The sequence below is a fragment of the Hyperolius riggenbachi genome, chromosome 8, assembly GCF_040937935.1.
Source record: "Hyperolius riggenbachi isolate aHypRig1 chromosome 8, aHypRig1.pri, whole genome shotgun sequence".
NCBI classification, from domain to species: domain Eukaryota; kingdom Metazoa; phylum Chordata; class Amphibia; order Anura; family Hyperoliidae; genus Hyperolius; species Hyperolius riggenbachi.
In genome coordinates, this window is record NC_090653.1 from 235,240,183 (window position 1) to 235,265,540 (window position 25,358).

Sequence of the window (25,358 nt, forward strand, 5' to 3'; positions counted from 1 at the left end):
TAAGTTACCTGATGAACAATACAATGGGTGAAACTGTACTTGTAGCTATTGCAAGTATCAAGATGCATTAGAGAGGCCCTTTTAGGAAAATATGAGACTATGAAATATATTAGAATATGGTTTGATGCCAAAGGCCAACTCCAGCTAAAATTAGGGATGATCAATGAGATGCAAATACTTCTGAGTTGATGTAAATGTTTATGCAAATATATGCAGTTTGAAAGTGGACCAATCCGTTTCAACCCAGGTTTAAATCGATTGGTCCATTTTGAAAGTGCATATATTTGCATACAAATTTGCATAAATTTGCATAAACTCAAAGAGCTAAAACATTTTTGTATTTGATATATGGTTGATATATGGTTTTTATTGCTGTTCCTTATCTCTTGTCTCACATCTGGGACTTGAATTATGGCCTCCAGTGTTCGCAAGGCATTGATTAAATAGATTTTGCACAATTCAGAACACAGTTAGCATTAGCTATATAGTATCTGACCAAAACCAATAAAAGAGACTTCACCCTTTGGATCTACCATATGAAGAGATCCATACCAATAAAGTGATCTGCTACTTTTTGAAATTCCAACTTTGACTTGCTTATACGTCTGATTGGGTCTAACTATGACTACCTCTTCTCTCTAATCTGTTCAACCTTGCTTGTGTTCTCTTACAGCGTTGGCAGCATTTGACTGAACCTGTCTGGGGAGCTCACCATTTAGAGTACATGGCACCTGATCCAGACATTAAGAGCTTGACCAGCTTGAGCCCTGGGTCCGACAACAAAGTAATCATCTTTGAGAGTGTGATGTGAAGTGACCTCCACCAGCTGTGTTCCTCTGATGTTCTGCTCCTGCCTCTAGTTCCATCTCCCCGCTGATCCAGACTGACAAGAACTGACACAAATTACCCAGTGCTACATCTCTTGTAACTACTCAAGTGAGAAAAAAATGAACATTCTGGTTCCACTTAGCAGATTCCTCTGGAAAGCAAAAACATGACTTCTACTGATCCTCTAAACAAGGCCCATTTCAAAGAAGATAGGTGAAGCTTCAGAACAAAATTAGGATAGTTAACTTAAACACAACAAAAGCCAAAGCCTAAGAAAGTGGAATACCCATTCAAGTATTTCCTGTTTTCTTGGAAATATGTTAAAGAAGTGGTAAGATTGGTGAAATCCTCATCATCCACTTAAAATATGATCTTGACTTAGCTAACCAGAGCTGCTAGACTACATGTATGATTCATGAAGGTCCCTCCTCCCAATCAGTCTGGGTTATGCTGCATGAGAGACTAGTGGCCGGTAGTGGATGAGTAACCACTTGTTATATCTTGAGGAAATATAGCGAGCTAATGGAGAATTTCACCAAATCTGTACCATGCTTGCCTGTAATATGTTGCTTATTAAGTTACATTCAATGTTAGCTCTGGATAGCTTTAATGGAGGAGATGTACAGACCTGAAAACGTTCAAAGATAATATTCATGCCAAACGGGTATAGGGATCCTGGCTATTACTGAGAAGATCTGCCATGTACGGGGCTTGCCAAATGCTACTGGGATATCAAAACAAATCCTCATCTTCCTTTACTACCAGGAACACTTATCCTAAAATATCCCTACAAACAAATAGTATGCCCGGCTCCCAGAATGCACTGCAACGTGGCGCTTGCCAGTGTAAACAACACTCGTGTTTTGCAAGCCTTGGCCTGCCTACGTTAGTCGGTGCCAGCAACGAGGGTTATGTTAAACAGTGAGTTTTAGCTCTGGCAGGATTAACCCCCCGTAGATATCAACATCCCGTTGCCAGCTCTGTTATTTTCCCTCATGCGCTGCAATACAGCCGGTTGCCATTGTCAGGTGTTCTTATGTCATGTTTGGTAAATTCATCATTGCACTTTTTTTTATTTTTCTGTCAGTATATGTGTACATGTATGTTGTGTGAACAGGTCACCCAGAGGGAACCGGTATCAACCGACATGTATCCTACCAGATTGCTGCTTGTACCCGTCCCTAGCGAACAGGGAAATCTGCTGCTATAGACAATGCTGTGGCAGGTGGCCGATTTGTGCCTCTAGAAACGTCAGGCCTCATTTATCATAATGTATGATGGAACGCTAATAACTTCTAGCAACCAATCAAATCATTCCACTGGTGTTTTTTTAATGTGTACTTGGAGAGTGAAAAGAGGAATTTGATTGGCTGCTTAATTTCAGACCTTTTTTTTTCTTTTGATAAATCAGGCCTACTAATCTATGCATCAACCAATGCAAAAGACAACGTTTAACCAGTTCTGGTTACATGTTCATTGTGTGTTTAGCCCTAATTATCTAACAAAGCGTTGAAGGAATACGGGCCCAAAAGCTGCCTCAAAGGCCCTCTGGGTCTTAAGGGAACAGAGATTTCAAACTTAACACATCCCATTTACAATTACCCAGTATTTCTACCCATGTGCCCATGTAAGGATATCTGTGGAACTTGAATGAAACATTTTATGTGGGGTAGAAATTGGTTAGCACCTCTGTTATGGTCCTGTTGCTGTCTGCGCCACCCATTGGTACTATTTCACCTCATTAGCTCCTTCCTCGTTGCTTACTTCTTGCACTGCTAAAATGTTCTTCACTTACTTCTTTGGAGCCACTACAGAGTCCGATGACCGTGTCTCCTGCTTCCTAGTGAATTTTGTTATATCCTGAGTGTCATGGGGAAAGGAAATGAGAGGAAATATTAGCAACAAAGACCTAAACAGAGATCTGTGTTTCTTCTGAAAACTAGAAGTGCAAGGACCCTTTCGCAACTCCATGCACTGCACTACATATTGCTATACCCACCTTTGACTTGTACAGTATTTATAGGGTGGCAATACACTAAAATGCAGAAGGTTAGCATCCAATGTACAATAAAAGAGGCTCCCACCTCAGCCTTCTAAAACATGGTCTATATATACTTTCATCTTGTTGCACTTATTTGCAGATATACAAGTATGTGAAGCCACAATGCCTCAATAAGACTTCTCTGTTACCCACTGTCCCTACTCTATCCAAACTATCCATATTGGGACAAATGATGTGTGTGTAAGCATGAAGAAGACTTCCCCGGAGGCCGTCTGTTGCCTTCCTTGAAAGTTTTTATCCTGCCTCACTGCATCGTAGAGCGATGCTGCGAAAGGCTGAGATTGCTCAAGCCATACAAAGCAGCCAAACACAGGGTAGTCCACTTCGATGGTACAGGCCTGAAATGTTTTATTGTCCTTCCAATGTCCTTGCACAGAAAAAAGATAATTGTCTTTGGTGTGATGCATTGTGGGGCTTATTGACTATTTCTAGAACAAACAAACAAAAAACTTGCAGTATTACTTAAAGTAAGTGTCATTAGTGCTTAGATAGACAGACTATGAATATTACCCCAAATTAAGCTGTATACATGTGTGCTCATAATGATTCACTACAAAACTCTGTGCTTCCCACCCCGGCGCCCTTGGCAGCAATACTCACAATCAGCTTTTAAAAAGATGCAAATTTTTAATTTTGCTATAAATATTTTTGTGCCGCAAAAAAAATGTAATTATTTTTTTGGTAGAAATGTACAGAGATTTTTATGGAAAACGAATAAAAACAATTATATTTTGTGATTTGGGGAAAGAAAGGGACATGCAGGGCTAAGTGTGTGTTATGGTTATTATATTTTGTATAAAGAAGTAAAGTCATAATGATTTTTTGGGGGGGAGGGGATGAAGTAATAGCTAGTTACTGTGAATTAAACCCAGGCAAAGAGGAGGTTTGTGAACTTTTCTGATATTACCAGATCTATTTTAATTGTTCTAACTCTGCATTTATTTTTTCTAATTCTAAGCAGAAACAAGCTTGGACTATATGGCTACCTAAGACTATACATATGCATTTCACAGTCAATGGTCCTAAAAAAAAAAATACAAGCCCTCTCTGAAGAGGATACTGTACAATGTACACCTCACTAGGTAGAAACTCTACCCTATACCCCTGTTTTTACAGTTAAATAGTAGTCTCAGCAAAAATGAACCCCAGGTTACCTACTCATTACTGCTCAGTGCTTAAAACAATTACTGCATATTCAGAATTACTTTAATTCCATGTCATACTTATGGTCACATGACTGCGAATGCTACTTTCTCCACTTGTTCTGTGGAGGGTCTCATTTTACTGGCTCGTTGCTAAGCACTGCCATTAACTCCTGCAGAGCCAGGAGAGGTGCCATGGCCTCCGCTACTGTATAGTTATTGAGAGAGCTGGCTAAAGTGGAGACAAAAGCACAAATGATCATAACTTTGAGATTGAATTGACTATTCTTTGATGTATTTAAAGGAGAACTCCCATTACCCTTCACTGGACTAGGCACTGGGTTAGTATAAGATTTGTAATTTACAAACCGGGGGTAATCAGACTTTCTGAAATGCCTGCCCGACTACTGCAGTCAGAATGGAATGAGGTTTTGAGCTGCAGACAATAGAATTGTCGGGTTCTGCTGAGAAAACACTGGTTACCATTTTTGACACCTTTAAAAAGCAAAAAAAACAGCATTTCACAAGATCTGGTTACCTTAGGCAAGACAAACAACCTTTATACTGTGGGTTTCTCCTGGGGGACTCAAAGGGCCCGGAGCTGCAGCCACTAGGGCAGGCTCAGTAGTCAGTAGCAGTGTTAGGAAGTCTTGCCCAAGGACTCTTTACTGAAGAGGTGCTGACTTACTGAACAGGAAGAGCCAAGATTCAAACCCTGGTCTCCTGTGTCAGATGATTATTCTATCCACACCTTACAGAGGCTTTTAAATGTAATATTTGATTTTTATAGCTTTGGCCAGCTTTCCCTAGCACTCTCATCTCCTATGTTGCTTTAATGAAGACTAAATCTAGATACAAAGTGAAAATGAAATATATGTAATCCATAATCAAAGAACAAAGTGTACTATGAGAGATAACTACTTATTCAAGCTAACAGTCAAGAGGAACAGGGGGCGATATCGGGTACATAAGAAACATTTTAAATGATAAACTCCATCCAGTGTCCACAGTCCTGCTTGAAGGAATGATAGCTGAGACTTATTACACTCTCTGGACTTGGCTATCAACACTACATGTTATCATTTGTGGTGCTAGGAGATAAAATAATACAAGCTTCCTAGTGAATTAGTAGGCTGCTTTCATCAACTATTGAGTTCCTATCCAACCCTGAAAGTAAATAACGTACAGTGGAACCTTGGTTTGCAAACAAAGTTTGTTCGGGAAACGTGCTTGTAATCCAAAGCACTCTTATATCAAAGCAAATTTCCCTATAAGGATTCATGAAAACTCAGATGATTCCACAATCCAAAAACATTTATAGAAAAATATTTAATACAAAGTACTATACCGTATGAAGTAAAAACGTAAAATAAAAAAAGTTACTACTGTACAACTAATAGAATCATTGCTATCTGTTGGATCACACCAAGCTTTTTCTGTGTGATTAACTTATCCAATGACAGTTGCTTTTGCCTAATTCACTCACAATAAGTACAATTAAGTGCAATCCTGCGGCATCAAAGGGAGAGGAGCCATTGGCTCAGTGGTGTTGACGTGGCGTATGTATACAGAAGTTATACACGTGTCATAACACGCATCATCACATCTGCTTGTCTATCAAGTCAAAATTTTAACATTTTTTGCTTGCCTTGCAAAGCGCTCTTAAACCAAGTTACTTGCAGTCCAAGGTTTTACTGTATTGCATAATCAAGTGCACTATTACGTCTCCATGTGTCTTTCGATGGGATTCTCATTTGTTTAAGAGAGTGAGCTGGTCTATAATAACGGGTATTGATCTGAATGAAGGTGGAAAACTATTACCGATCTTATGGACTTTTTCGCAAGAGAGTCATTTTGCTCTCCTCCCCCTCCTGTTTCCTAAAAAAAATTGTTCTTACCAAGCCAATCAAGTGCATACATATGCATGCCTTTTTTATGGTTGTCACACCCTACCCATCTGCTTCTTAAGGGGTTATGTCTCTCAGGTCTGGTATTTCAGTCTTGGGTAGAAATATTATTGGCAGGCTACTCTCTGTCTTTTCAAAGCACTTGGGAACTCCAGTGGCATTTTCCCGACTTTACAGACACACTGCCTTGGTGTCTCCTTTAGCACTAGCATCCCTCCGCCAAGAAAATCTCTAACATCAGTTGGTTCCAAAATGCTTCACCCTCATCTCTATGGACCATCATACTCTTAGAGCTTATTTCTACTTAGGGCCAGATTCACAGCGTTTCCCTGCATGTGAGATATACAGGAAAATGCTGCCTCTCTAATACATGGCCTGCCGTCCAGCAGCATGCAGCCAAATCACTACAGCTGTGCATGGCGGGGCATAGCGATTCGTATACGGCCTTGGCTCCCAGTGGAAAGAAGTCCTAAATAGACGCTTTCCTTACATCTTGTTGCAATAACCCCAACATCGTCTTATCTAATATTCCACTGACTTCCCTCTTTCCTCTGAAGTCTATCGTAAATGCCCCAGCTAGACTTACTTTCTCAGTACTCCTAATCCACTGCTCCTCTCTGCCTTCCAGTTCACTGCAAAATCAAATGTAAGCTATGCTTAGACTTGAAATCATTTTGGAGCTCCTCCCACTTACATTTCCAACACTTTGCATAAATGAGCCCTCTCTCATATCTCCTTCTTATGCATGGCTCCAAGACTTCTCTAGAGCTGACCCTACCCTGTGAAACTCCCTCCCTCAGCCTATTAACCTTGCTCTTACCTCTAACACATTTAAATACGTCTTCAAATTAATCCACTGATCAACCTCTCTGGACTAACCCTACATTACTAACTATCCACAGTCCCATCTCTCCTACCTAATGTATGCTATATATATATCCCCCTTCCCCCACATCTTAGAATTGTGAACTCAACTGGGCAGAGTGCTTTTCTCCTCCTGTTTTAAAATGTGTACTTACTGTATGTACACCGATATGTTATTTGCACCTCATATTAATTTGCACAACACTGTTGACACTTTATAAAACAAAGATAATAACGTCCTCTCTTGAATTTCCAATCACTTTTGCCACAGAGTCTCATTCTGCCTCCTGCACCAGGACAGGTCCTCTTCCTCCAGTTCACGCTCTATAAACAAAAGTAGATTGAAATTTAGGGAGAGAGTAATAAGTCATTAGTGGTGACACCACTTAGGTACAATTGCAACCTCAATTGCGGAGATCTGTCGCCTAGAAATATTTCCAAAGCAGAAATGCCAGCTTTGAGAGAACCAAGCCTCCTAGCAGACTACAGCAAAGTGTCCTCAGACTAGAAGCAACACGGTCAGGACCTATTAGATAATGAATAATGAGGAAGAATGTGCAGACTATAATGTTTGTGGGTAATGATTGTTGTAGATAATGTTAAGTTAGCAGTAAGTTAATCTTTTTATTGATTGTCTGGGTACATATGTTCCTTATAGGTTAACTTCTTATTTATCTTACGCTCAGATTACTTTGGTTTATGAATGATCACCAGTAAATCTAGATTGTACAAGATTTACGATTTTTGAGATTGCCTCGCACAATGGAGCTGGTTAGGCCAAGAAAATGATCGATCTTGGCCTTTTATAGCCTACAAAAGGCCGCCAATCTCAAGTGCTGGACCACAGGTTGGAACAGTCGGTTGGGCTGGCCATGAAGGTTTGAGATGAAACACCACGGATCTCTCGGAGGCAAGTCTCATAGGTGATAAAATGTTCCATTTGCCCATCAACCATCAGCTTCCAGCCTCCTTTGTCTTTAGTGTAGTTGAATAATTAGGTGGGAGTCTGATTGGTTACTCTGCTCTCCATTCTCACAAACACAATTCAATTTATATTTTTGGTACTCTTGTTCCTTCACTTTGGAGTATGTTATGTTTCTTGCATACAGCTTCTGTACATATTTGTATTAAATTTGTTTGAAATCTTTTTTTTTTTTTTTTTTTTTTTTATAAAATTGTTTTTATTGCTTTGCCTTTTGTGTTTCATATTCTAAATTCTTCAACTTTTCGACCTTTGCGTTCTTGAATATTAATTCACCAGCATACATGAAACATGTAAGAAAAGACTGTGAATTGTTGAGATTAAGCCATTGAGTATCTCAAGAAGCTCAAAGCATGAATTGCACTTTTGTCAGTATTGAGAACCGCTGGTTTTCTAAAGACTCTGGATTGTATTTTAGGACTTCTGTAGGATGCGGTGCATATTTTAAACAATGCATTACTATGTAATGTGGTTCGGACTAAGGGTTATGTACATCTTGATGGTGCTGTGTGGGCAAAGTATTGCTATTTTTATATACTCCCAAGCAACGCATATCTTGTATTATGTTTTTAAGTATGCAATTTACAATGTATGGCAGAGGTACTCGAAACACTAATATCAAAAGAGCGCAGGACGGTTTACAAGTCAAAATTATTTGTGACTCAGGTTTGAAGGGCAAATGCATAATGGTGCAAACTGAGGTCGTTTTGGAAGTATTATTATTTAAGAACAAAAACTGTCATGAAGTATTGAAGGAGCAGCATTTAAAGGACCACTATTGCAAAAAAAATTTAAATCCATGTAACCATCTACAAATAAGAAGCGTGTTTCTTCCAGAGTAAAATGAACCATAAATTACCTTTTTCCTATGTTGCTGTCACTTACAGTAAGTAGTAGAAATCTGACAGATTTGGGACTATTTCATCTCCTCATGGGAGATTCTCAGTATTTCCTTTATTCTTTACAAAAGCTGTCCCTTGAATGGATCTGTACAAAAATTCAGGTCACCCTCCTTCCTGTTTGCACACTATTTTGACTGTTGGACTGAACAACTCCTGTTTACGAAGTGCTTCTGAAAATGAAGAAAACCCTGAGATTCCCCCATGAGGAGATGGGCTAGTCCAAAACCTGTCAGATTTTCACTAACTACTGTAAGGGATAGCAACATAAGAGAAGTAATTTATAGCTCATTTTACTCTGGAAGAGATCTACTTCTTATTTGTATGCGTTTGCATGTATTTCAAATGTTACATTTTTCGTGGTAGTGGTCCTTGAAGGAAACAACATGACGATATTGAGGCTGCCAATCATGTCTTAAATCTGTAAATGTTTTTTCTCTAGCTGTCATGCACAAGGTGAGATTCCTGCAAAGGCAGCACAGACTGTGGCCTAAGGCAGGGATGTCCATCTCCAAACCTCAAGGGCCGAGTTCCTCCCACATTATTGGCACAGCATCTCAAATGAAAGCGATGGGACTGAATCAGGAAAGGTGTGGATTATCAAGCAGAACACATTTCTCTGTTTCTCTTTCCATCCTAAACACTGGCATGGATATGGCTCTTGTGGACAGGAGTTGGACATCCTTGCCCTTAGGGGGCATGATGTAGATAAATGGTGGTAATGGGGTTACAAAAAGAAGGCAGGAAGTGCTTCTAATGGAACAGGAAGGCTTGATATGGGGAATTTGTGATAGGAATAGATTGCACTCAGAATTAAGAGAAATCTAGACCTGAAAGAGCTGCGCCTAGAGTTTGGGCCGCACATCGAGTTAAGCGGCGCCTGGACACAGGAACTACATATAGAGTAGGATCTGTAAATGGGATCAGATTGGGTATGGGTGAGGATGGGGAGGGGCTGCACATGGAATTGGGGCCTCTACTGTATATTACATGAAAGGATGGGCTACTGCACATAGAAGGGGGGACTTTGTTGTACTTGAAGTGGGGAGAGCCAGATCATCAACAAGACAACTTAGTAAGGTTCATAGGGCCTGGAAACTGCCCAGGGGTCTGACAGACCCTAGCCCCCACCAAGTCTTAGTGAAAAAGCCAGGTGATAAGTAGGGGTGCGCCAAAGCTTCTATCTTGCCTAGGGCCCCATTTCACCACAATCCATCTCTAGAAGTAGGCCATACATGAAGGAGGCAGGGCTGCAAGTTCTGGGATATTTGTTTGGAAAGCTGACACTGTATGCGTGACAGCAGAGAAAGGGGCATTTTCAGAAGGAGACCTGCAATGGTAGCCTCAGTGTCGGACTGACCGGTAGATAAACGCACCGCTGTGCTACAGTGTAGAAACATCTCTGCTAAGCCCTGCCAGTATCTGGTTGACCATCTTCATGTTTGTGGAAAGCTCTCTTGATGCTTGGAAAGTCATCTGTGTGTTTTTGTTTATAGCAGGAAACTGGGGAAACCCAAAGTGGCATTTATTTTTAATTCTACCAAGCTCAAAAAGTGCTAATGTACAGCTTTGTCAAGTTTTATCCCAAACGTTCGTTGGTATCAATATGCATACAGCATGGAGTCAATTGTCCCTCCAATGAAATCACTTACGCCTAGAGTGGTCTTAAATAAGCCTTCAGAGAATTTTTTTTTTTTTTCAGAAAACAGAGAGCAAGGATAGGGGATTTCAATTTATCAAAACTGATCTCGTCCTTATTATATAATGTCATCCAGGAGTATTAGGTTGGCCATACACTGTACAATCTTAGTTGTTTAATCTTACCAATCTCAGACAGAAAAAGAGTTTACGAAAACAATTTTCACAAAGTATTTTGAATCTGTTGGCCCTTAAAGGGGACCCAAGCAGCTTTTCTTTTTTTCTGCAGCTAGTCCTGGTTTCTAATAGCTATAGGAGCTGCCATTTCTACCCCTTCCTTCCCTTTTTTATCCAATGGAAGGTGCGGATGTAATCAAGTGTGACTTCCCTTAACTGTTTGAAGCACAGTGTCCTATCTCACCACCACCCACAACACCCACCCACCCTATCTTTTGTTTGCTGATTGCTACTGCTAATTACAGCAGTCTTTATCTGCATGTTCTTTTTGTGGTCGGCAGGCAGTAGAAGTAGGGTAATACAAGACACTAACACACATTTAAATGTAAAAAGAAGAGATAGAATGGCATTTTTGAGGATAATGAGGCACATTGTTGGCATACATTTTGAATGTGCTATGATATGTCCTAGGGGGTAAAAATGCTGCTCGATTAAGCTGGCCATACATTACTCGATTTTTGGCCAGATTGAGCATTCAATTGGCCACTTTCTGATCTACTGTGATCAGATGGGATCTATTGCCTGTCTACACAATGCTCAGCAATTTCAAGTAGATTTCAGCATAACATTTTCTGGAAACTGTCCTAGTGCCGCCGCCACCACCTGCCAGTCCACCCCCCTAATACTAATACTAATGTATTAGTGCCTCGTCCATGCTCAGTGTAAGCAGGGCCGGATTTGTACTCTTTACAGCCCAAGGCCACTATCACCAACCACCCCCCCCCCCCTTTCATTATAGGTAGCAAGATGACCCCTCCCCCCTTCCCTCCATTATAGATAGCCAGATGACTCCCTTAATCCATCCTTTTTCTCCCCCCCCCCCCCCCTTCAGTATAGGTAGCCAGCTTGCCTTCACACACCGCAGCAGCCATCAGTGTCACTAATTTCTCCACTCATCTCCAGTGCAGAAGCTTCATTTTCCTTTCCATCTGTAATTCTGCCCAAGTCCATAGCCGCTGGCCACAATGCAAACGGGCACAGAGAGCAAGGTGGCCGCTGCACAGGCCGCTGGCAGCAGAATACTGCGGTCAGGCTCTTGCCTGATCGCCATGCATTGCAGCATTTGCAAGCTTGCACCAGTTTAGCCTGCTGCTTTGGTGCCCTTGCTCTTGTGGTGCCCTAGGCCATGGCCTAGATAGCCTTGCCCTAAATCCGACCGAGTGTAAGGCTTACCTCTACGCTGGCATGACTTATGGCCTCCGATTTTCTTTGTCACCGCAAGTGCCTGCACCAGATGACATGTAGTGAGATCACAACATGCACCAGTGTCACGTGGAACAAGCGTTCGCGGTGACGCTGGACACTAGCGGAGGCCAGGAGTTGTGCCAGCGAAAAGGTGATTCTTTAACACAGCACATGGCCGGGAGGTACACCAGCCAGGGGTCCATCTGTCATTGCAATATTGAAAGTCGTTATAACCGTTGCACATCCAATCGCGCTCTTGCGACCAAGATTTTCCACAATTCTCAATCGATCCATTTGATCTTTTGATGGATTTTGAAATCGGTCAACTCAGCGCCTATGTTGCGGCTCCGATTCTCTTCCAGTTCAATAACATTACTGAATCGTAAAGGTTGATCGTGTCGCAATATGGATACATGTATGGGCACCCTAATTCTACATAGATTTGGCAAATTTGTACAGTTAAGATTGTATAGTGTATGGTCACCCTCATGATCTCTTGTTTCTAACATCCCATTATATCAGCTGTAGATATGAAATGGTGCCACGACACGCAGATCAGTCACCTATCCAGCGGGGGTCTACATGAAAAGGGCGCCGGTAAAAAAGGGCGCCTGGTGGAGCCCATATATATACCAACTTCGGCTACAAAAAAGGCGCCTGGTGTAGCCCATATAAACTTCGGCTACATAAAAAGACACTTGGTGTAGCCCATATAAAAACTTGGGCTACAAAAAAACCAAGGCGCCTGGTGTAGCCCATATAAAAACTTCGGCTACAAAAAACTCCGGGATGTGTTAATTACTATTCCCCCTCCAGGCCGCCATGGATAGTGGGGGAATGAAATAATTCGGCTTCCAGCGCTTGTAGCCCATATACAAACTTCGGCTAGAAAGAAACTCCGGGATGTGTTAATTACTATTCCCCCTCCAGGCCGCCATGGATAGTGGGGGAATGAAATAATTCGGCTTCCAGCGCTTGTAGCCCATATACAAACTTCGGCTAGAAAGAAACTCCGGGATGTGTTAATTACTATTCCCCCTCCAGGCCGCCATGGATAGTGGGGGAATGAAATAATTCGGCTTACAGTGCTTGTAGCCCATATAAAAACTTCGGCTACAAAAAAAAGTCAATAATATGGGCTACAGAGGGGCACCTTACTGTAGCCGAAAAAAATATGGGCTACAAAGGGGAGCCCGCTTGTAGCCGAAAACCTTGTAGCCGAAAAAATATGGGCTACAAAGGGGAGCTCACTTGTAGCCTATATCAAAACTCGGGCGCCCTTTTCTACACCTTGTAGCCCATATTTCCAGAAATAACATTGATGTCTATGGCGGCGCCCTTTTCATACAGGCAGCTCGGGCGCCCTTTTCAACCGATCCCTCCAGCGGTTGTATCCTACCTGCCATACATATTTATCTGGTAGATGGCCCATGACGATCTTGCCTCTTTATTGAGAGGGGGAACAATGTGCTATGTTCAGAAAATTTTCAGCCAAACCAGTAGTTGTTTTTTTGTATTCAGTAATGTAGCCCATTTGTAGCCCACAAAAATCCAACCTGGCTTATATAGGGCCATAACTTAAAGTGGACCTGAACTCTTGTATAGGACACAAGGAAAACCGAGAAATGCAACCTGTGTGTTTTTAGAGAGAAGAGCTTGTTTAATTCCTTCTCATCTGTAAGGAATCACAAGTGTAATTTGATCTCTCAGCTGTGTCAGCTCAGAAATTCGGCAGTCCTCACCAGACACAGCTAACATGTAAACAAAGATGTTAACCCTTTTTGTCTACTTCCATGAAAGCAGCAAGTGGAGACACCACAGATTTATTGCAGGTGTTCTGTAAGCTGTAACAAAGAAATGTTTTTTCATTAAAGGTTAGCATGCTGTTGCTTATTTTTTAGAGCAGAGAAGGAAGTTCTGAGTTCTGGTCCACTTTAAAAGCAAACGACAAGCAAGTGATTAACACCCACCCTGTCACCTTACATGGGACTGACTCCATCTTGTATCATAAAATGTATTCTCAATGCCCTGCGGCCCCCGGCTTTAAGATCCTATTAGAATTAGCTTTCTATGTGAGTTGTGACTGTAGGTAAACTGTGTATTCCTTAGCCAAGGCCTAGTATTAGTAAGCTCTGCTAAGCCATACAGCCAATTATAGCCCATGGAAGTGGGCTGTAAGGTGCCTTAGACCTTAGCACTTAATAGACATAAGCCTAAGTGTGCGTTGAACTTCCTTTCACCTATACTGTCTGTATTTAGACTAAAATAGATCCCTTGTAAGTTTCACTGAGCCAATCACTTGACGGTCCCATTGGATGTCTATTGTTATCTCAGTCTTCCAGTAGGAGCTTTGTAACATACCTCTGTAATATATCATCAGGAGCTCCATGCTTTTGCGATGTAATTGTTTGCTTAATGAATTCACTGAATATGGCAATAAAAATAACATTAAAGTATTTGATTTTTGGACAAAAATGATGGTGTTGTGTGTTTATTACTCTTTAGGGGTTGTTTTGCTTGGAAAGTGCTGATAGTCCTTGAAAATCCTCATGTACGGTTACCCACCACATACAGTAGAAACTTGCATCGAGCTGGGTATGAACGCAAGTTACTCAGAGTTCAGATTGACTTTGTGTGGGTTATGTTGGAAGCCAGCAGCTCATGAGGAAGGTGTGGGCAGGGAGGTTGTGGGTGAAGGTCAAGTTCGCATCACTTACACTTTTGTGAACTTTTGAAAAAGACCCACCCCTGCCACACCTTTAACCACGCCGCAATTTTACATGCAGCACGATGGCTTCTTCCCCTATACAGTTTCCTTGTGCCTAGTGCTCGATCCTCCCACTCCTACACAGTTCCATGATGTTTAGTGGTCCCTTTTCCCTCCCTTAGGGCTGGTGCACACCAGAGCAGTTCTGGAGCGTTTTTAAAAACGCTAGCTGTTTGAAAACCGCTTGGGTAATGTATTTCAATGGGATAATGCACACCAGAGAGGTGGCAAACTCCGGAGGCTGTAACAATATATGAAATCTGCTACACAAAAACCCTCCAAAAAACGCTAGGCATGTTTAGAAAATCTCTCCGAACATGCCTAGAATCGCTCTGAAATCTGCTTCAAGAACCTCTAGCGTTTTGCGGATCTGCTAGAGGTTTTTGGTGTGCACTGGTCCTTATACAGTTCCCTTGTGACTGATGGTCCTTCCTCCCCTATACATTTCCCTGGTGTCTTGTGGTTCTCCCTACCTTCCTCATATAGTGTCCCTGATGTCTAGTGGGTCCCCTTCCATCATATGGCTTCCCTGGTAGTGTAATGAGTTCCCCCTCCCTCCCCATATAGCTACCCGGTGTCTATTGGTTTCCCTCTACCGTACAGCATTCCCTGGTGTCTAGTGGTTCTCCCTCCCCTTATGGCTTTCCTGGTTGTCTAGTGATTCTCCCCTTCAACCCCATATAGCTTCCCTGGTGTCTAGTAGTTACCCCTTCCCTCCACCATACACTGGTGTATAATGGCGCCACCACCACCACCATATAGCCCTGGTGTCTAGTGGCTTCCTGTTTTGTGCTGCCCAGCATATGAGTATATGAACAGCAGTAGCCATTCTTATTTCACTACCTCCAGGCAGTCCATTCACTACAGCCCACCACTCGCTTTATGCCCAACATCTTGTTCTCCTCACGTTGCGATTTATCACATGATGCAGGAGGAAAAGCAGGCACTAAAGTGAGCGGTGAGCTGTAGTGAATGGACGGACATAATTGGAGTGCCTGGAAGAGGTGAGATAAGCACAGCTACCACTGCTGCATATACTAGTGGTGGGGGAGCATGTCAGGACACAAGGGGTTGTCACATGGCACCATACACCCAACCTGGGACAGTCCTGGCCAAATCTGGTAACAGTTGGGATGTATGGTTCCTACTAAAGCCAAGTTAGCAGGAAGTGGAACCTGGAATAAGCTATTGTTTAAGTCCATGTGCACATAGTAGATTGACTGCCAACTGAAGACTATGCTGTGGGTCAGATGCACCCCATTTCTTACAAGCTAATAGAATACTGGTAACCACACTTTACCAATATTCTGTCAGACAAATCTGGTGCCAAAGCTAACAGGTGCCCATGCATAACAAATGCCACTATAGGAGTTCACTAGAAAGCTGTGGCATACTACTTGGAGCACCAGAACTTCTATTTAGGCTCCCGACAGCACCTCCAGGTCTCTCTTTACAGCTATTGGCTGCAGGTGAAACTACAGTATGTTGTAACCACAGCAGTGCTAGGAGGCCCTCTCTGTATAGCAGAGCATCCTGGGAAGGAGGAGGGAGCATGCTTCTTGCCTCCCGGTCCAGTATCCTCCTCACTTGGGCACAATGGCCTCAATTATAGTAGCTTTGTGCGGGGTTTTTTTTTTGTCAGTAAAATACCGCAATCTGTGTTTTCCTTTTTTGCCAATTCTGAAAGATTTTCCTGCACTTCCGAAGATGCAGTAAAAAGCACAGAAAATGTGGAGAGTGTGAAAAAAAGTGTGGTGTTTCAGTGGTAAGCATGCGGTAAATGATAATAATAGTCTCTAATTGTCTTCCATAAATTAGGATAGTCTTTGGGAAGTGCTAGGGCCGGTTCACACTCTGCGCTTTGCCCGCGATTGTGTTCGACTCCATGATCGTGATTTGCAGGCAAAATCTGGCGATTCAGCACGATTTTTGCGCTTGTGATTCCTGTGCAATAGAACGGGTATCACAGAGCAATCGCCCCAAAACGCTGCATGCATCACGTTTGCAATTGATCGAAATCGCAACCGCTGCAGTGTGAATGTATCCATAGGAATACATTGTAGAAGCGCTTTGCTGATAGCCGGCGATCAACAAAGCGCTGAAGAATCGCCCCAATGTTAACCAGCTCTTATCTTTTTTTTAGGCATCCCCTGTAAAAAAAAAAAAAAAAAAACTACAGTCAATATTTGAAGTTTTATTTCTACTATTTATTTTCTATTCCACAGCCTGAATAGGAACTCCACTAGAACAGGAACTCCATTAAAAACTGCAAAAAAACGCCAGGTACAGGCAGGTCTTAAAGAGAACCCGAGGTGGGTTTGAAGATTATTATCTGCATACAGAGGCTGGGCTGTATAGGCAGATCCAGCCTCTGTATGCAGATAACATTCTTTAAACACACCTCGGGTTCTCTTTAAAGAAAATCTGTACTGTCTGATTTATACAATAAAAAACATACCAATCGAGTCACTGTGATCTCCTGAATCCCTCTTTGCCATTTCCGCCGCTCCCCGCCATAATCCTGGCTTTCAATCAGGAGCTTTAGGCAGTGTTTACAAACAAAAAACATGGCCGCTTACCAGGAAGTGATGCTTGTGTGTGTGTGTGTGTGTATGTATGTATATATATATATATATATATATATATATCTCATGTCACAGTATACTGCAAGTTTTTATTACATAGTGAACTCCAGTCAGGGATTCTCAGTTTCTCAGCATGAGAAGCTCCCTTCCCCCTCAGACAAGCTGAAATTGAGAGAGCTGTCTGTGACTAATAAAGAAAGCACACACACAGAGGCTGCAGAGGGCGTGGAGGGGGCTGCATAACTTCTCCAAATCAAAGCAGAGGCAGTGCATTCCTCTCTGGCTCGACAAAGCTTGACAATGAAAAGAAGATTAGATATACTGTATTACAGAGACAGTGCAACTAGAAAAGGCTGTAGTAAGCCAGACCACATTAGAATAGATATAGGATAGAATAAATAAGGCTGAACATTTTGTTACAGAGTCTCTTTAAATTGATCGGTAAAATATGTACTAAAATGCCCCTTATTTTTTATGAGAATTCTGATTTTCGGTAAAATACCACAAAATTACTGTGCATTCTATGACCTAATTTACAGTATGAGGTAAATTCTGACTAAAATCTACCAGAATAGCAAACTGCTTTTACCGCATGCTGTAAAATACTGCGTATGAGGTAAAACGGACGCTAAGCCTACTAGAGTTGAGGCCATTGTATTTGTTATTTTTTTATTGCCATGATTTCTTTTGACCACATGAACGGCGAAGATGTATAATTGTATCAGGTAGGGTTTGCTGTAGAATGACCAATATCTTAATCCCGCCCAGTCTGTCAGTGACTAGAGAGCCATCATGGCGCAGGTGAGTGTAAGGCCTCTTTTCCACGGAGGACTATACTCGTTTGTCGAGCAGTTCAGCAGCCCAGCTGCCAGCCACAAGTGGCATTTGGCTGCAATTACATACAGCCCAATGGAAGCGTCCTGTAACGTTACATTTGACACACCGCAGAAAAACAAACCTTGTGTCACGAACACCATGCAAAAATGCAATTACATGGGAGCAGATATGGATTAAGATAACATGGGACCCTAGGCAAGGTAGTAGATTTGGGGCCCCCTTGTGGTGGTTTTGGTCAGCTGAAGTGGAGAGAGGTCAGAAAAGATGGCTGGTTAACCCCTTGACACCTACTAGGCCCAAGACACCTGCCTAGGTTGCCTGGTGGATGATCCTGCTCTGCATGGGAGGGGCGCCTGTCCACCACCTGAGCTGAGTCTACAGCTGTTCCTGGAAAAGAGGCCTAAGGGCTGGTTCCTTCGGAGGTTTTGCTGGCATTAAATGTGGCCTTTTAGAAGTAACATTTTTAGGGATCTACTGCCATCCCATCAGTGCTGGGCAGAGGTGAGAGAGGCTCCAGCCCCAAGGCGCAGTGTAGGAGGTGGCACACAACTCACTATCATTCCCCTATTGTGATTGAAGCAGAGAGAAATAAGAAAAGGGGATACATGACAGTGACTGCAAGCCAGATAACTAGAGATTAGGGTGTTGGGGGCCCTGGGGCACCTCAGTGTAATAGCAATCAGTGTGTGACGGCTGGGGTGGCAGGGATGAAGGGGCGCACTTTGGTGTTTCAGCCTTGGGTGCTGGAGGACCTTGTCCTGGATCTGCCTCCCATGCAAGTGAATGAGAGTGTTTAGTAGGAGCTTTTGCCGGCTTTCATGAAAGCTTGTCAGTAGATCCAGGGGTCTAATCTCAAAAGCAACAGGCAGCTTCTAAACGTCATTTGCTTTTGCTGGCGTTGCATTTGGAAGCAAGGAAAAGCCAATGAAAGCCAACAAAAGCCCAAATCTCAGCCCTTTCTCTACACCCACTTCCTGCAAAAACCACCAAAAGCCCAGAAAATCACGAAGCTCTCCTGAAAGCCTTGAAAAGACATTAAAAGCTTAGCTGTTAAACGCTGGCATTCTTGAAAAAAAAACACTGCATTAAAAAAAACACTGCGTTTGCAAGAGACGCTGAGCAGAAGCTCATCAGAAGCCCACAGAGAATTTAAAATGTGGCCAATACTCAGCATTGATTACCCTCTTAGGGTCGGTTTACACTGCCATATTTGACACTGTTCCCTTTTCATATGAATGGAATAATGCAGTTCCACAGAATTGCAAACAGCAGTTGCAGGGGGCGTAACTACAAATCATGGGGGCCCCCAGCAAAACTTTGATGGGGCCCCTTAATGGTCGCAACCCTTCCTGTGCCTTTTCTTGGTGAAGCTCACAGCCTGGGGGTCCATCGTACAACAAGGGTCTTAAAACAAAGTATGGCCACCACACACCCATAACACGTTTAGCCACAACACATCTGGAGTATCAGAGAAAGGGAAGGTTAGAATTTGGGGCCTCCCCACACCTCTGGCCCCTTTGCAGTTGCAAGTGCTGCTCCCCCTAGTGTCGCCCCTGAGCAGTAGTGCAGAGCAGTGTGTTTTATTTTCCATTCAGTAGGATGTGACCTCTGTAGGCTGCAGGCATTCCTTACCTCCTACACTAAGAATACGAAGGGGCCCTAACCTACTGTATGCTGGGCTGGCCCCACCACACTATCTGGGAAGATCTATTACCAGGATCATACGACAATGTCTTTCCAGGAAACTGAGAGCTGAGAACACAAATAGTATTTTCAGCCATAAGCGATCTCCAGAGCACGTGGCCCCATGTTGTGAGGATTCTGATGAAAGACTCCAGCAAACACTCATTACAGTTCTTACATAGTTACAGAGGGCAGAGGCTGATAAAAGAAGAATGTTCAAACTCACTCTCTGGACAAAAGCAAAACAAACCTCCCTGGGAAGTTACAACCAAGTTCACCTCACAGTTGAACAAAAACCTTCTGTGCCCCACAAGGCAGTCTGATAAATAACCCAACTAAGCTCACTAATAACCCTAAGCTCACTGGCTATCCTCTAACAGTTATTACAGTGGATATCATTGGCTGTAGGAAACTCTTCCTCTTCCCCTTTACATTTTTTACAAAAACGGTACACAGACCCTTTACTTGAATAACCCATAAAGATAAATTATTTAAACAGCCCTATTAGGATATAATTCAAGTACATTATATCAATACATTACAACATGGGCTTCTGCAAGTTAAAATATAACTTTTATGTAACGATCGGTGTAACACAGAGAGGGTCTGATTATTGGTGATCTGCAGTATCACCAAGAATACAAATACATACCTGATTATTGACGATCTGCAGTATCACCAATAATCAGATATATTACTAACCTCTGGACACCTGAGAGATATGAGTGTTTGGTGCAACAGTAATACTTTGAGAACAATATCAGGAGGACAGGTACAAAGGCAGTAAGGAATACTGCTAGAGTATGAGTACCTTTAGCAGCCTGAGAACCTCCCGCAGGGAGGAGTCAGACTGGGAGAGGAAGGACCAGAGCGTGAGTGACAACAATAGGAGGATGTCACTGACTGGTCTGTGAACTATCTCTTAACTGAGGAGATCAGAATCAGAATCATTTTATTTCGCCAAGCATGACAGGGTCATGCCTGGAATTGGATTTGGCGCATACAGAGCTCAGCAACAAACAACAAACATGACAGTGGTGCAGTATACAGGAGACATACACGATAACACAATTAACCAGATAATACAGTTGCATTTAACAAACAAACAAACAAAAAAAAAAAACACTATGGGTAACGATGCCAGTCTATGAGGTCTGTGTGGAAAAGGGCAGCCAGGGCCCTTACAGTTCCAAGCAGACAGAATGTCTGTGACAGGGCCAGTCTGTGAACCTAAGATGGTGCGGGTGGAGGCAGAACATGGGAGGAGTTCAGGAGGTTGGCGGCAGAGGGGAAGAACGAGTTCCTGTGCCTCGTAGTCCTGGTGGGGATGACCCGGAATCTCCGCCCTGAACGTAGGCGACTGAAGTAGCACTGGCCAGGGTGGGAGGGGTCGTTTGCTATCTTCAGCGCTCTAGTGCGCAGTCTCGAGTTGTAAAGTAGGTCAAGTGAAGGGAGGGGTTTACCGATGGTTCTCTCTGCTGATCTAATGACCCTCTGGAGCTTTAGCCTGTCACTGGCGGAGGAACCAGCGTACCAGACCAGGATGGAAGAGCAGAGGATAGATTCTGTGGTGGCAGTGTAGAATCTTGTGAGAACCTGATGGGGCATGCCAAACTTTTTCAGCTGGCGGAGGAAGAAGAGTCTTTTTTGGGCCTTCGCCAGGGTGGAGTTAGTGTTGGCCTTCCATCTGAGGTCATTTGAGATGGTGGTGCCCAAGAGACGGACACAGGGAACTATCGCCACGTCAGTGCCTTCAATCTGGATTGGTAGTGGTGGGAGAGCTTGCTTCCTGAAATCGATAATCATCTCCACGGTTTTTCCTGTGTTAAGGACCAGCTTGTTCTCCCTGCACCAGTGACAGATTCTGTCTACCTGTTGACGATAGGCACTCTCATCATTTTTTGTGACAAGGCCCACGATAGTGGTGTCATCTGCAAATTTGATAACTTTGACAGAGTCCGCTGTGGATCTGCAGTTGTTCGTGTAGAGGGAGAACAGCATTGGAGACAAGACGCAGCCTTGTGGAGCCCCCATATTGGTGGTCTGTGGTAGAGAGGAGATGTTACCCAGCTTGACAGATTGTGACCTGTTGGATAGGAAGTCCGTGATCCAAAGGCGTAGGGTGGGATGTACCCCGAGTGCTGCCAGACCCTCCTGCAGTGTGCATGGACAGATGGTGTTGAAGGCCGAACTGAAGTCCAGGAGGAGTATTCTGGCATAAGAGTCTGGCCTGTCCAGGTGGTCGCCAATGAGCTTCAGGCTGATATTAATGGCATCATCGGTGGACCTGTTTGCTCTGTACGCAAACTGGAATGGGTCAAGTAGGGGCATGGTGAGGGACTTCAGGAAGGACAGGACAACTCTTTCAAGGGTCTTCATGATAACAGATGTTAGTGCCACAGGCCTGAAGTTGTTGAGGTCAGTGACTCCCTGCTTTTTGGGGACAGGAATGATGGTGGACCTCTTTAGGCATGCAGGAACTTTGCCCAACTGAAGTGACTTGTTGTAAATGGTGGTGAGAATGGGGGCAAGTTGCTGTGAGCAGGACTTCAGGCAGGCAGGGGACACACCGTCAGGGCCAGAGGCTTTCCTGGGGTTCAGCGTTGACAGGTGGTGCCTGACGTCGGTTTCACACACTACCGGCGGGGGTGGACTTAGACTAGAGGTGTGGTCTGCTGGGGTCAGAGGGGTATTGGACAGTGACAGATGCCCTGCAGGTGAGTCCTGGCACTCAAACCTACAGTAGAATTTGCTGAGTTCCTCAGCGAGTTCGATACTAGGTGTGGCATGTTGTGGGGGAGACTTGTAATTGGTGGCAGCTTTAAGGCCATTCCATACGGCACGTGAATCGTTTGAGCAGAGGTTTTGTTTCATCCTCTCAGCGAACTCTCGCTTGGCAGCCTTCAGTTCACGGTTAAGGTTGTTTCTCTCCCTCCTGTAGTCCACACGGTTGCCTGACTTATGCGCAGCTTCTTTGCTCTTCCGTAGTTGCCGCAGCTTATTGGAGAACCATGGCTTATTGTTCAGGAATACTTTGTACGATTTGGTTGGTACACAGGAGTCCTCACAAAAGCTGATGTACGAGGTAACGTTCTCCACCCACTCATCCAGGTTAGGTGCTTCTAGAGCCTTCCAGTCTGTACAGTCGAAGCATGCTTGAAGTTGGAGCTTGGCCTCAGCTGACCAGACTTTGGAGGACTTGAGGACCGGTTTTGCTGACTCCAGGCGCCTCTTGTAGGTAGGGATGAGATGGATAAGGCAGTGGTCGGAGGAGCCCAGTGCAGCCCATGGGGCAGCTTTGTATGCATCCTTCAGGACGGTGTAGCAGTGGTCGAGTGTGGCTGAGTCTCTGGTGGGGCAGGCAACATGCTGGTGATAGTGTGGCAGTTCATGGCGGAGGTTGGCTCTATTGAAGTCGCCCATAACTATGAACGAGTCTGGGAGGGACGCCTCCCACTGGGAAATGGAGTCGCTCAGGTCAAGCAAGGCAGATTTGACATTGGCATCTGGTGGAATGTACACTCCGACGAGGACGTATGAAGAGAATTCCCTTGGTGAGTATATTGGCCTACAGTTGACAAGGAGGAGCTCAAGGTCTGGGGAGCATTTCCTGGCTAGAACTGTGATGTTGGGGCACCATGCCGAGCTGATGAGGAAACAGATGCCACCGCCTCTCTTTTTCCCAGACAGAACAGTGTCACGGTCAGCTCGGGTGAGGCTGAAACCCGGGAGTTGAATGGCCTCGTCGGGGATATCCTTGTGGAGCCAAGTCTCTGTGAAGCAGAGGACTGGAGTGTTCGCACTGAGATTCCTCCTCTCGCAGAGAAGGAGCAGTTCGTCCAGCTTGTTGGGGAGGGAGCGAACGTTTGCTAGGAGGATTGAGGGAATGGCTGACCTTAAACCTTTCCTCCTTAGCCTCACGAGTGCACCTGAGCGACAGCCTCTACGCCTCTGTCCCTCGTGGAACCTTGGAGCAGAAGCTGAGATTAGATGGACGTGGCTCCAGACAGAGTCATATAGTTGCGTGCCCTCGTGGGATGGGGTACCGGATGCTTCCCACTGAAGGAGCTGGGATCTGGTCGGACAAGCCAGGTCGGCAACACACGGACATTATTATTATTATTATTATTTATTGTATTTATAAAGCGCCAACATATTACGCAGCGCTGAACATTAATTTAGGTTACAGACAATATTTAGGGGTGACATACAGCAATATGACAATACAGGAATACAAGAAAACCAGATCACACAGCACAGTATTAGTACAAGGTAATGCTTAGTCACTGGATGAAGCATGGAGATTAGGCAAGTTAGGTTCACTCAAATGCATGGCATGGGTTCACAGTAATGGAGGTGCCAGATCAGGTAGGACACAAAAGGAGGAGGACCCTGCCCAAAGGCTTACAATCTAGAGGGAGAGGTAAGGACACGAATGGTAGGGGACCAGAGTTCAGCTGTAGGTTTAGAGCACTTGTGAGGGGTAGTAGGCCAGAGTGAAAAGGTGAGTTTTGAGGGCTTTCTTAAAGATGTTGAAGGAGGGGGCTGCCCTAATGGGTGGAGGTAGGGAGTTCCATAGTGTTGGAGCAGCTCTTGAGAAGTCCTGGAGGCGTGCATGGGACTGGGTGATGCGGGGGGTGGTTAGGCGAAATTCATTGGAAGAGCGGAGTGAGCGGCTAGGTGTGTACCTCTGAGTAAGATCGGAAATGTAGGTTGGACAGGTTTTGTGGACAGATTTGTAGGTCAGACACAGTATCTTGAATCTGATTCTGGACTGGATAGGAAGCCAGTGGAGGGATTCTAGGAGGGGATCTGCCGTGGTGGAGCGATGGGAGCAGTGGATAATTCTGGCTGCCGCATTCATGATGGACTGCAGTGGGGCTGTTCGGGTCATAGGGAGACCAGACAGCAGGGCATTGCAGTAGTCAAGGCGGGAAATTATGAGGGCATGGATGAGGAGTTTGGTGGTGGCAGAGGTCAGGAAAGGGCGAATCTTACAGATGTTACGAAGGTGGAAGTTGCAGGACTTTGTGAGGTTTTGGATGTGGGAAGTGAAGGAGAGTGTGGAGTCCAGGGTGACACCCAGACAGCGGGCTTGAGAGGTAGGGCGAATGGTAGTGTGGTTAACAGTGACATGCACATCTGGGAGGTTCGTGGATGGCCGGGGTGGGAAGATCATAAATTCCGTTTTGTCTAGATTTAGTTTCAGGAACCTAGCAGACATCCAGGAGGAGATGGCGGATAGGCAGGAGGAGACCTTGTCCATGGTAGTGGTGGATATGTCAGGGACATACAAAGTACAAAGACAGGAGGCTGATTCGGTAATCCTAAGGCAAGCAGGATTTGGCAACAGAGTATCAGATATAGCGAAGTACCAAATCAGTGAACAGAAGAGTGGTCAGGAAAGCAGAAGGTTATAACAGATAATAAACAATGCCTAGTCTTGGGTGTGAGCTCCGTGATCATCAACACCCTGGAACTAGTCTGAAGTATAACAGAATGGTAACACAAGTCCCTAATCTTTGGGTGTGAGGTCCTTGATGATCAACACCCTGGAACTAGTCTGAGGTATAACAGAATGATAACACAGATTCCTAATCTTTGGGTGTGAGGTCCTTCATCATCAACACCCTGGAACTAGTCTGAGGTATAACCGAATGATAACACAGATTCCTAATCTTTGGGTGTGAGGTCCTTGATCATCAACACCCTGGAACTAGTCTGAAGTATAACAGAATGATA

The 25,358-nt window shown here is 44.0% G+C and overlaps 1 protein-coding gene across 2 annotated transcripts in view; it reads left to right on the plus strand.

Moving 5' to 3' along the window:
• Positions 1-8,617, plus strand: part of SLC6A8 (solute carrier family 6 member 8) — a 134,740-nt gene extending 126,123 nt beyond the window's left edge. For both annotated transcript variants that reach the window (XM_068248352.1, XM_068248351.1), the window contains exon 13: positions 674-8,617. In XM_068248352.1, the coding sequence (XP_068104453.1) occupies positions 674-811 (138 nt within the window). In that variant the 3' untranslated portion in view covers positions 812-8,617. The remainder of the gene's footprint in view (positions 1-673) is intronic.
• The last annotated feature ends 16,741 nt before the right edge of the window (positions 8,618-25,358 follow it).